The sequence below is a fragment of the Magnolia sinica genome, chromosome 9, assembly GCF_029962835.1.
Source record: "Magnolia sinica isolate HGM2019 chromosome 9, MsV1, whole genome shotgun sequence".
Classification (NCBI taxonomy): Eukaryota; Viridiplantae; Streptophyta; class Magnoliopsida; order Magnoliales; family Magnoliaceae; genus Magnolia; species Magnolia sinica.
In genome coordinates this window covers 84,474,617-84,488,084 of record NC_080581.1, presented here as the reverse complement: position 1 = coordinate 84,488,084, position 13,468 = coordinate 84,474,617, and the positions used below count along the sequence as shown (strand labels likewise).

The 13,468-nt window shown below is 39.9% G+C and overlaps 1 protein-coding gene across 1 annotated transcript; it reads right to left on the bottom strand.

The window, feature by feature from the left end:
• Positions 1 to 3,620: 3,620 nt before the first annotated feature.
• Positions 3,621 to 7,469, bottom strand: LOC131255910 (disease resistance protein RPM1-like). Its single transcript, XM_058256852.1, has 2 exons — positions 4,649 to 7,469; positions 3,621 to 3,714 (listed from the first exon to the last, which is right to left on the bottom strand). The coding sequence occupies exons 1-2, from the start codon at positions 7,443 to 7,445 to the stop codon at positions 3,692 to 3,694; spliced, it is 2,820 nt and encodes a 939-aa protein (XP_058112835.1). The 5' UTR covers positions 7,446 to 7,469; the 3' UTR covers positions 3,621 to 3,691.
• Between the last annotated feature and the right edge of the window lie 5,999 nt (positions 7,470 to 13,468).

Genomic DNA, 13,468 nt, shown 5'->3' with positions numbered 1-13,468 from the left:
ACGAAGGCGCACTTAATAGCTCTTGGTCCTAACTTAGTTCTTTTCGGATCAGGGGTTCTGCAATATGTAAGACACCCCTACACTTTTAGATATCTTAAGTTATGTTTTCTACCTCTCCATGTTTCATATGAAGATATTTTATATTTTTTAGATGGAATTTTGTTTAGTATATGTCACGCTGCAAGTAGTGCCTCACCCCATAGACTTAGTGGCAACTTTGTTCTATCAGCATTGAGTTGACCATTTCTACTAATGTTCTATTCTTCTTTTCAGCTATTCTATTTTGTTGAGGTGTGTATGGCGCATTACATTGATGTATTAGTTCATGTTCTTCACAGAAGTTATCGAATTCATTTGAGAAGTATTCTCCTCCTCTATCGCTACGGAGAATTTTTATCTTCTTATTTAGTTGATTTTCTACTTCTGCTTTATATATTTTAAACATGTTCAATTCTTCATCTTTGTTCTTTAACAGAGAAACATACATATATCTAGAGCAATCATCTATAAAAGTTATGAAGTATCGTTTACCTCCACGAGTAAGAATGTCGTTTAACTTATAGATGTCACTATGCACAAGATCCAATACTTGAGACGATCTTTCAACACTTGGAGAAAGTTTCTTCGTCATTTTGAATCGTATGCACACTTCACATTTATCTATTTTATTATCTATGTATGAGATTAAACTATTCTTAGTTATGAACTTTAAGGTACTATATCCTATATGGGCTAGTCTATCATGCCACAGTCCAGCGGATTCAATCATATACATAAAAGTGCTACTTTCATTCAGAGAAAACTTAACCATCCCTTTACAAGCATATCCATTTCCGACAAAATTCACATTCTTTGACAGAATCAGTTTACCTGACTCATACGCTACCCTTATGCTTGGTTTACCCAGAAGATCCCTAAAAACTAAGTTTCGCCTCATGTTTGGGACGTGCAGTACATTAGTCAGAATCACTTTCTTCCCAGAGGTGAATATCAGTTCGACAGTTCCTTTGCCGATGACCTTCGATCGGACTTCATTACCCATTTGGACTTCTTGACCATCAGTCAATTCCTTATAGGTTTTGAAGGCTGATTTGTCGTAGCACACATGTACTGTAATGGCAGTATCATACCACAAACCTAGAACTTTGCCTTGGATGGTATTCACCTTAGTGATCATAGCCACAATATCGCCTTCTTCTACTGCACTTGCCTCTTTTTTAGATTTGCGATATCGGCATACTCGAGCATAGTACCCGATTTTTCTACAGACATGACATGGGCCTTTGAACTTTTCGTTCTTCTTTTGGGCGTTTTTCTTGAATTTTCCTTTATTAGGTTTCAGGGAATTGTCCTTCTCGGGATTCTTATTATTAGTGTTCTCTACTGCATGTACCTTGGATGAGACATTCCTGTTATCATTCTTTCTGTCACGGTTACGAGATTCTTCCTCAATTCTGAGGTGTTTCTGGAATTGTTCCAGTGTGTAGTCCTCATTTTTATGCAGTAACTTCTTTCTATAGTCTTCCCACATCGGTGGTAATTTAGCAATTATAGCCCCGACTTGGAATGATTTAGGAAGATCAATTTTGATGGCTTTAATTTTATTTACTATTAGCTGCAATTCTTGGTTTGAGGCAATAGCGGTCTGTTATCTACCATGTTGAAGTCAAATATCTAACGATGAGAAATTTGTTGGTTCCTTCTTCTTCAGCCTTGTATTTAAACTCCAGAGCGGCCTAGATCTCCTTTGCTGATGACGTCTGTTGGTACAGATCGTACAGGCGGTTGGAGAGCGCGCTGAGAATGTGTCCTTGACACAAAAGTTCATCTTCAGCTTATTTGGTATGGGGTAGCCACCTGTTCAGGTGTGTCTTTGTCGGATACTTCAGGGGGTGGTTGTATATTTGGATCTAGTATGTAGTAGATCTTCAGCGCTGTAAGAAGAAATTTCAGCTTGTCTTACTATCTCGTAAAATTGGTTCCATCGAACCGATCAAGACGTATCAAGTCATGATTCATCAACTTGATGGATGAAATACTGTCGGCTTCCATCAAATAACGCTTTAAGATTATTGGAAATTATACAAAATAAAATATTTCTTTAAAATATGGAAATCTAAAAATCAAGATGATCTGAACTAAGGACAGGCTGAAGCACGTCTGAAATATTGTCCTTAAAGCGTTATTTGCCCCTACTCAAGTGAATTGAGTATGCTGATAGGTTACAGGCAAACTGCTTCTAGGATACGACGCGCCTAGTATGGGTCTGCATTCAGCAAACACGAAGGCCCACTAACGGAACTCTTATACACACTATCTGGCAGAATTATAATAAAAGAAAAATCTCAAAAGAGAAAAGAGAAGAGAATGAATTGTTAATTTAGACCACTGCACTGGTCAGGTCTTCAGCCACTGGTTCAGTTGAACCATTCTAAACCACACCGTTGGTCTATTCTTCAAGCAATGGTTCTGATCAACCTTGTTATACTGCTGATATTTTGGTCTGTAGGAGAGGAGATGCTTTGATTCGTTTTCTAACTGTTGTGCATGGGCCATTAAGCTGTTGCATGCTGACTGTTGTGAGACAGCAGCTTGCCATTTTCTATTTGTTGGGCTAGCCATGCAGCAGTTATAGCTGGACCCTACACTAATGGCACGGCTGTTACAGATCTGCTGCAATAGCTCTTTTTTCTAACTCTCTATAAATTCAGAGAGACTCTCATTCAGTCGTCTAGATTTCGTCCAGTCATCCATCCGCCTTAGCCACTTAGTCGCATCGTGACTTGCACACGTCTCGCTGCAGACGTGCAAAGTGCGCCACTAGTGCCTCTACAGCCACACTGCCTCACATGCCCACGCCCTCGCACCGAGCCCGAGCGCACTCGCGGGTGTTCCAGTGCGCAAGTTCTATTCTCCTTTGGAACATATGTATAAGTATTATAATACTCCACACTCATATAAACCACAAAAAGTTCTTCTCCTTTTCCAATGTGGGACTATTCTAAAAACCATGAAAAATGTGTTTTTTCAACACATTTTATATTATATATATATATATATATATATATATATATATATATTATTTTTTAATTTAAAATATATTTAAAAAATTAATATTTTATAATAGATTTTACGTGAACATCACGACGAGCTTATAGGGCTTCTTATTATAGGAAACTACCGTTCAATGTAGGTAACTTTAGGAGATGAAAAAAAAAAGAAGCTAAGAAAAGCAAATGATGATTTCTCGATTGGGTGGAGAAGAAAAATAAGTGCTTAGGAAACAAAGGAAAAAAAAGCAAGAAGAAGATACCCATAGATTTCTCAATTACAACAAGAAAAACAAGAGATGAAAAGGTAAGCATTGTTCAAGTTATCCATATCCACATACCCTCTATAACAACAACAACAAGAAAAGAAAAGGAAAAAAAAAAACTTCTAGTATGCTTTGAGAGCTTACAAATATCACATACAATGAATTACAACTAATAGAAATAAATAACAGCATTTTTGATACTTGAAATGAGGGATGGCTAAAGTGACAATGCTACTTACAGAGTTTTCTATTCACACTTAAAAATAAAAAATAAAATAAAATAAAAATAAAAAATAAAAAATAAAAAACCAGCAACTTGAGAGCAAGTATGAGAGTCAAAGAGATATAGCCCCAGCTCTTGATGCCCACTACCAATTACTGTTCTTCGTTTGCAGTTCCTGAAAACAGAGTCATATAAAAAAGTATATATTTATATAGAATGTCAAGTTAACTAATAGATAATCCATTAATTCTTGTAAGCTTTGGAACAAAACGAACAGATGGCAGGGAGATGTGTGAAGATACGCCAATGGATAGAGTAGATATAACACAAATATCACAGTGAGTTTCAGAGATCTTACGGCTGCAGGTCGGCTGCATGCAATCTAAGACCATTTATCTCACTCTCCACAACAGACAGAGGCCCTTACAACAACACCTGCATGTTTTATGTTTTATAGGGACTATTGTGATGTATATGTTTTATATCCACACTATTCATCTGTTTGGCCAGTTCATTTTAGGGCATGAGCCCAAAAGTGAAGCTGATCACTGCCACCCATGGTTCAAACTTTACTAGGGCCCACCCTAAAATCATGCCTATAAAATCACTGCCACCAACAAACCTCAGAATCCGTGCCACATGGTGGCTCACAAAATGGAGCGTTGGCTGGGCTCTCAGGACATGCAACTTTCATGCTGAGGTGTACAGACCAAGTGGGTCCGTCAGATAATGTCATGACAAGTCTGGATCCTCTGCTTTCTACAAACAAGATTTTCTTATTTATTACATTTTAATTGAGCCACATTATCATAGACTGCATTTAACATAGTATTGCTAACAATGTCAATGATAACATGGACCAATTATAATGCAGGAAAAAAGAAAATCTCTGTTTGTGACGAGTAGAGGATCCTGTTTCTTATTATGAAATAAGTTTACTAGGTTGTATTTTAGACGAACTGGACTCCTTCAAACAATCATAAAAATGTCAAAAAATAAAAGAGAGAGAAAATGAAAGTATTTGAAAAAGAAATTAAAAAACATTAATATCTATGGATAACAAAAATATCTACCGTGAATAGAAAAAAAAGGAAATATAAAACATTCACCTGATAACTGCTTTAACCTTCTGGGTGTTCTCCTAAATCGTGAGAAGTCTTGACTAGTCCGTTCTTGTCTGTCAAAATATCGTATGAGTGGGATATGCTGAATGGAATCCACTAACTGTTCGTCTCCCTCATTTCTTAGCCCCTTCAAGAAAGCCTCTGACATATCCTGCATGCGGAGTTCTTTGAGGTTGATGAGGTGTTGGATCCCCAACGGCGGCTCCACTAATTCTTCACAACGTCTAATCTTTAGCTTTTGCAGGCTAGACATTGCTCCCTTCTCCAATCTCACCTTCTTCAATCCCCTCAACTCAATGAGAAATAATTCCTTGAGACTTGGATATCCTCTGCCCTGGCAATATAACTCTTCCCCATCATAAGCTCGCCTTAGCTCGAGTTCCACCAAATTGGGCAGTGATTGAAGGGCTTTGAGTGGGTCATCCCTCAATCTAGACCACATCAGACGAATGCTTACCAGATTATGAAGCGTGGCAATCCATTCAGGTAACTTCGCCAAACGCCCTTCCAACCTCAGACATTGAAGAGGCAGGGGAGGATGCGATAAAGAATGCAGGTCGAGAACCTCCTCCTCATCCATTGAAGACACTTCAAAACTGTGAAGGTTGTTCATCTTATCAAGGGAAGTGCACAAATCATTCCCATCTTCCCTTCTTAGCTTTATAATGCATAACCTCCTCAGTTCGGTGAGATTCCCAAATTCTGCAATGATGCCTCTCTCTGCCTCTACAACTTCCAACGTGTGTAGGGATCTCATATTCCCCATTCCAGCAGGCATCTTAATTGCATCTATGTAATTAAATGACCTGTAAGCCCCATCTCTGTTATGGCGATATACCACAAGGTGGCGGAGGCACTCAAGCTTGAGAATCTCAGCTGGCAATTCACATACAAAGGTGCCCCTAAGATCCAATGTTTCTAAGTTCTGTAGCTTCCCCAACGAACTTGGAAGCTTCTTGATCTTTGTATTCTCCAAGCTTAGGTATCTCAAATGCAACAAGCTTGTCAGATCATCAGGAAAGATTTCCACGGACACATTTTCAAGATCCACCACCTTCAACAACCTTAAGCTGGCAAACGATGTGATTGCAGAGGTGGTACATAGTCCGTCCACCTCAAAAATGAACAAAGAGCGAAGATGGGAGAAGGTATCATATTTTAGAAAATTCTCACCACTGTAAATGGACAGATGCCGGATTCTGTTACACAATGTCGTCTTCTCTTCAACAGAAGATGCAAAGAAATGCTCCTCCCTGGATTTTGAAATAACAAATTCCCGCACGATATCATGGAGGCGACAAGTCATCAGCTGCCCCCAAGGCCTCTGTCCTACCACTAGAATGAGATTTCTAGTGATGAGCGCATTGAGATAACCTTCAGCAACCTCTTCCATTGACCTGCTTTCATGTCTTTCTATAAAACCCTCTGCTATCCATAGCCGAATTAGTTTCATACGCTTAATGGCATAATCTTCAGGGAAAACACACATATACAAGAAGCATGATTTGAGATAGTAAGGCAAGTCATTGAAACTGAGAGATAATATTTTCATCATGCTTCTAAGATTGTCATCATTTTCAAGCTCCAATCCAAGGCTACGGTGAATCATCTCCCACTCAACATATGTCTGGTTCTTGATCGACAAAAGACTACCTAATGCGACAATTGCAAGCGGTAATCCCCGGCATTTATTGACAAAGCTTCGAGAGAGCTCCTCCAATTCAGGAGGGCAACTATTCTTCTCATGCGAGTGGAATGCTTTCTTGCAAAAGAGGGACCAAGCGTTTCTTCGACTTAGAGCTCGAAGATGGTAGATGTGATCAGAGGGTCCGACGCAAGAAGATGATGCGACGTCACCTTTGCGTGTGGTGATCATTACCCTGCTACCACATTCACTAGCGCGCAATGCATTTCTTAAGAAATTCCATACATGTTCACTCCATACATCATCAAGAACAAGTAAATACCTTTTGTTCTTCAAGTAGTCCTGTACCACTTGAATTAGCTCGAACTTTGTCATCGTATCAAATCCTTGGGGATACGGATCTTCCTTTGCCTTGGAGAATTGCTTTATCATGCTTCTGAGTAGATCCTCCCCTTTGAACGATTGCGATACAGTGATCCAAGCACATGTTTCAAAATGTTTCTTCACCTTTTGGTCATCATATACTTTCTTTACCAGAGTGGTCTTGCCAAGGCCACCCATCCCGACCACTGAAATCTTCGTGAGTTTCGAATCTCCTTTGACTAACCATTTCATCAAACGGCTCCTAGGCTTTTCAATTCCCACAAGATCAGCTTCCTCAATGAAAAGAGCATCCAGTCGACGATCATGCCAAGGCTCATTCATGCTGTTGGAGCTTGAACTTTGCTCTGTCCTGTTGAGAGCGTATGCATCTTTTCTCTCCGTAATCGTACGAATTCGGGTTTTGATATCTCGTATTGAGGATGCAGTCTGATGGTGCACCATAAACTGCTTGATGAGTGTATGAAGAAAATCGATGCATCCATGGGCACCGTTCTGCTCTTGTGCTTGGGCGAGCATGAACTCATCGAGAACATCTTCAATGTCGTAAGCAACTTCTCTTATTTGTTTTACCCATGTCTTGAGGCCTTCATCAGTATCTTGTCTTGAATCGGCATCCCTTAAAAAGGATCTGATGCTTTCTAACTCATTTCTGAGTTCACGGACTTCTCCGTCGACTCCCTTCAACGAATTGGCTTCATCCACCAGCAAAGGCCCCAAGTATTGCATTAAGAAGCTCACAGCACTCTCCGCCATTTCTTCTTCTTCTCTCTCAAATTTGGGTTTTTTCTTTCTTCCTTTCTTCGGTCCTTGCTTTCTGCACACCAGTCGGATAAATTTCTCAGATTCTGGATATATCGCGATAAATACACTGAATGATAGTATCACGATCATAGTTTCAAAATACACCACACTTTTGAGTCAATCCAGGGTAGTAGGAGTGGATTAGCTGTTACCGGGTAATTCCGTGAATCAATTATTTTGAGCTGGAGACAAACCAAGCTAGCTTGAAAGCTGGGCTCAGCTTAGCTTGGCTTGCTTTAGCTCGATTATTTGGCACACTATTTCATGTGGTGTGATCTACTTGAGCTTTGGATATGTAAAATGATATGTAACATATATATATATATATATATATATATATATATATATATATATATATATATATATATATATATATATATGATGACATGGATAATGCATAATATATATAACATGAATGCACATGGTTTCCTATGGTTCAGCTAGCTCGAGCTTTGGATATGAATCAATTTTGGATAATGTCCTAAAATGATACGTAAAACTGGATGAACGGCGTGGATAATACATGTACATCGCGGTGGGCCTACAAAGTTTATTCAGAACCATGAAGCGAAATTCAAATTGGCTACTAGTCTCAACATCTGCCAGCCACATAGTCGTGTCGATGCTCTATGAGCCCCACTAAAATATATATGTTTTATCTAGGTATTTATAAAAACTTTCAGCTCATTTTACAGGATAAGAACAAAAATAAGGTAGATCCAAACGTCCGGTGTATCACAACTCATGATCCAAACATGCTGGGGGATAAAAGTTTCAAATCAACACATACTTTTTGAAAATATCTGAAGATATTATCCCATTACAAAAATATACATTGCGGCTGATTTTCCATGATAAAAAGAAGAAGAGCCTGCCCATTGTAATCTCAGGCTCTAGCATGAGGAAACTAAAAGCAACCCCTAACCAATCATAGCCCCGTTCGGTCTAGAAAATATGATTGAATTATATATATATATATATATATATGTGTGTGTGTGTGTGTGTGTGTGTAAATGAGCTTGCCCTTATTAGAACTTGATTCAGTTCAGCTTAGCTCAGCTTGAATATTTGGATCAAACTAAACCAAGCTAGTATAATTTGGACTAAATCAAACATAAACAGTATGAATATGCAAGCTCGGGCTTGTGTGAATCTCTGACAGAGAGCCTTGCGTAGGCGAGGCAAGCTAAACTTGGGTCAAACTGAATTCTCGCATACAGCTCTAGTCATACTTTTGTATCCATGCTGTTGGTCTATTTTCCCAGCTCATTTTAAGGTACGGTCTCCAAACTGAAGCAGATCCAAATCTCAGTCAGCCATGCCCATGGAAAGTAGTGATCACTGACCGCTGAAAATTCCTTCTAGGTGACAAAAGTTTAGAACCACACTGATATTTGTTTTCTACGTACCTTTATCAAATCTGTGTGACCTTAGCAAAAGATTGGATGTGACCTTATCAAAAGATTGGATGGATGGTTAGTGTTTAATACCACTGTTTCATATGGTATAGTCTACTTAATATTTGGATTTACATTTTTAAAATTATGATAAGCTGAAAAACTGATGGACGGCTTGCATATACCACGCAAACATCAAGGTGGGCCGCAGGTCAGGAAGCACCAACTCCACTACCATGACAGCTGGTGGAATATAATTACAAAGAAATGGGAGCTGCATGTGGGACCCGACTTGCTGCGGACGCGGTTTGCCTGGTCACGTTTACTCGACCGACTTAGGTGGGCCCCACGGTATGGGAAACACACTCGGCTGCCCATGACAGCCGGTGGAAGGGACGCGGATTGCGTACTACCCCAGCCGTCCCTAGCTCCGAACAGGCAGTTCTGTGGGCGGGCTCACCGTGATGTATCTGTACATCCAAGCCGTCAATCCCTTTTTTCAGATTATTTTAATGCATGAACACAAAAATGAGGCATATCCAACGCTCAAGTGGACCACACCAAATAATAAGCTTGGTTGCATTTAAAATGCAGAAAGCATTAGATGTCAGTTGCATTAAATGTCAGAGTCATCTGTGGTGTTGTCCAATTGATAGTTGGATCTGCCTTATTTTTGTTTTGATGCTTTAAAATAATATGAGAAAAAGGATTTGATGGTTTGGATGTACAGATACATCACAGTGGGCCCACCCACAGAACTGTCCGTTCGGAGCCAGGAAGACAATTAAAGAGAAAAGGGTGCGGTGCGTGGACCCGGCTTGCCACCTATTTGGTACCCGGATTTCCTGGGAAAAGCCAAGTTCCTGCATTAGTATATTAGTTGGCCACCGTGATGTTTGTGGTAAATCTAATCAGTTCATCGGTTTTGCGAGCTAATTTTAAGGCATGCGACTAAAAATGAAGCGGATCTAAAAATCAAGTGGGTCACACGAGAGGAAACAGTGAAGATTCAATGGCTGCCATTGAAACATTTGTATAGCTACAAAAGTTTTACATACAGTAAGTTTTGTGTTTTCGCTTCATCCATTTTTTTTCTCTCACGTGGAAATGCTGTCGCGGCAAATACGCGTACACCTATTTCACAGACGTGGTTGTGGACGCGGATTGCGTCCTCCGCGTGTACCTACTTCATAGACATGGTTTGTGGGGCCCACAGTGATGTAAGTGTTTTATCCGCGCCGTTAATCGTTTTTCTTAGATCATTTTAAAACATAATTCAAAATATCAAGCAGGTAGAAGTCTTAAGTGGACCACAAAGTGGGGATTGAATTTCCACAATTAAAGTTCTTGGGAGGTGGAGAAGTTTCGGATCAAGCTTATATTTGTGTTTTCACTTCATCCAGGTCTATATGACCTTATTAATAGGTTGGATGGTAAATAAAACAGCACAGTGGCCCTCATAAAGGTTTCAACGGTGGGTGTCATTATCACTGCAGCTTCCTTTGGTGTGGTCTACTGGAGCTGTGGACCTACCTCGTTCTTTGGGTCATAACTTAAAATGGACTAATAAAAGTAATTAACGGCATGGATAAAATATTTACATCACTTTGGGCCTCACAGAGGGGTAGGACGCAATCCGCGTATGTGGTTTGTGGGGGGCACCTTTACTTAACCGACGCAGGTGGTGTGAGGACTGTATAGCCCACTGTACTGTTTATTATAGGGATGTAAATCTCGGGTGGACCACACTACAGGAAAACAATAGTGATTGGATATCCACCGTTAAAATCCTCCTCAGGCCCACTGTACTGTTTATTTGACATCCAATCAGTTGATTAGGTGATGTGAGGACTGTATTGCCGAATGTTTACGTAATGAACAGTTGGATGACAAATAAGCATCACCTACTGCCCTATGCAGGTTTAGGTGCTGGACGTCATTATTGATGGACGTACACGAGGGTTGGTTTAATAAAATATCAGTGATGATTATAAATTAAGGTTTCCATACTTTTCATGACTGGCCGTCGGTGATATATATATATATATATATGGAAAAGGTTCCGTACGGTTGAGCTCATGGGAACTCCCCGTGAGGTTGAGCTGTGTGGGCTCCACTGTTATGTGTGTCGTACATCAATACTATGCATTTGATGGGTACCCTTTAAACTGTGGGATATCACAAAAATCATCTGTATGCGGAACTCAGGTGGGCCATACCATCTAAAATCATGTGAATACGTGCCTAAAACATATAAAAGCACTTGGTGAGGCCCACCAGAAATTTAGATGCATCTGAAACTTGGTCTGACCCCTCATCCAAGTGGGACACACATAATAGATGGTCTGGATTTGTGAACCACATCTCGGTGGGCCCAATAAATGATTATGAATGTTTTAATGGAGGGTAGCCCCTCTTAACTTTTGTACGCGGCGCGGCTTACACAGGGAGAAAATGACCACTGTAGACAAAACCTTTTACCCAGCGGTTTTTATGAAGGAATACAAACTTAAGTTACCAAGTTAGACTAGCACGTGCGGACACCGAGGTTGAGGACGAAACTACCCCTCCTTTCACGGAAACGGATTGGGTACTCCCCCTGCCACCAGCCAACGGCGGATGGTCTGTGATCTGTGGGCCCCACCATGATGTATACTATTCATCCATGCCGTCCATATATTTTTCCATATCATTTTATGGTATAAGACCAAAAATTAGGTATATCCAAATCTCAAGTGTACCACATTACAGGAAACAGTGTTGAATGAGCGTCGACCATTAAAAACTTTTTGAGGGCCCACTGTGATGTTTGTGAGAAATCCTCCCCATCTAAGTTCATTCATAGGGACACAAAGACCTGGATGAAGAAGAAAAACAAATTTCATAATGATCCAAAACTTCTATAACCCCTAAAATGGTTTCAATGGTAGACGTTCAATCCCCCATTGCCTTTTATAGTGTGGTTTACTTGATAGTTATATCTATCTTATTTTTCGTCTCAAGCCTGAATATGAGCTCGCCAAATAGATGGACGGTTTGGATATAACACAGACCTTATGATGGGACCCACAAAAGCCGGTGGGGATTACAACAGAAAAAAAAAACAAAAAACAAAAAAGAATTAAAAAAACCAGGAAGCTATTGCTACGGTTTTACAGTTTTCTATAGCTACGGATTATAACCGTAGCCATAGCGATAGCTCGGCGATCAATCGCACCTCCCGCAATTCCATCGCAAGTCGCTGCCCCGATCGGCGATCAATCGCGGATCCAGCGATTCCACCCCTGATCTTTGGCTACGGATTATAACCGTAGCTATAACCGTATCCGTATGCATTTTTTTTTTTTTTACATGGAGAATTTTATTCTGCCTACTTTTTTCTCTAACACATATTTATATAAATATGCATATATAAGCATATAAAAAAAAAATTATCTCTTTTTTTCATTTATTTCTTTATTCATATAACAAGAATATCTTCTAAACCAAAATTAGTTACTCAACGTACCATATATGATTTTAGGGCTAAAAGTTGGGCGAGCTCAACCCGACCAACTTGTGACCGACCCGACATTGGGTTGGGCTTGGGCAGGGTGTATCGAGTTTGGTCTTGGGGTTGGGCCATACAAACACCAACCTAATAAAACTTGGGTTGGGCTCAGGTTGAGGTCTTAGGTTGCCTGACCCAACACAAACCCGATTAATATACAAGTTCCTTATAAATTAATTATAATTGAATGCAGATCATTTGTGTTGAAGGCAAAAGAAATTCCAATGCCTCCCCTCAAGCTAACAAGATATGCCGAATTTCCCTCTCCCAAATAAATTGCTTGATACAAAATACGACTTGTAATGGAGTGGTTGTCCTATACTTTAGCTTATTTGTTTAGAAAAAAATGCATGGAAATGACCGTGAAGTGAAGGGAATTGACCGTGAAATGCATGGAAATGACCATAAATCAACACGGAATCGCCGGGATTAACCGTGAAGTAGAGCGAATTGACCGTGAAATGCTTTTATTGGTCCACATCATTTTCGGTGACTCATCTCACATGTAAACTCCTACATGTCAATATCATATCTGGGGACAATATATACATTGACTTCCCATTCCAGAGTGAAATGAGAAACAGAATCACCGGGATTGATCGTGAAATGCATAGAAAAGACCTTGAAAATCTTTGAACTGGGAATTATTTTAAAAATCCAAACATGATGGGACCTTGAAAATCTTGAAATTTTGGATAAGAAACAAAAAAATTAGAACATGATGGGACTCACGACAAGAACACATCATTGTGGGCTATTGTGCTAAGCTCATAATGAGCGGGCCAAACTGGAAATTGAGCGGGCAAACATGGAAATGAGCGAAAAAAACTAGAATTTCAGAGGGCCAAATTGAAAATTAAGTGGGACAAATTGGAAATTGAGCGGACCAAACTAAAAATTGAGCAGGACAAATTGGAAATTGAGCGGGCCAAGCTAGAAATTGAGCGGGACAAACTGGAAATTGAGCGGGCCAAACTGGAAATTGAGTGGGCAAACATGGAAATGAGCGGGACAAACTAGAATTTCAG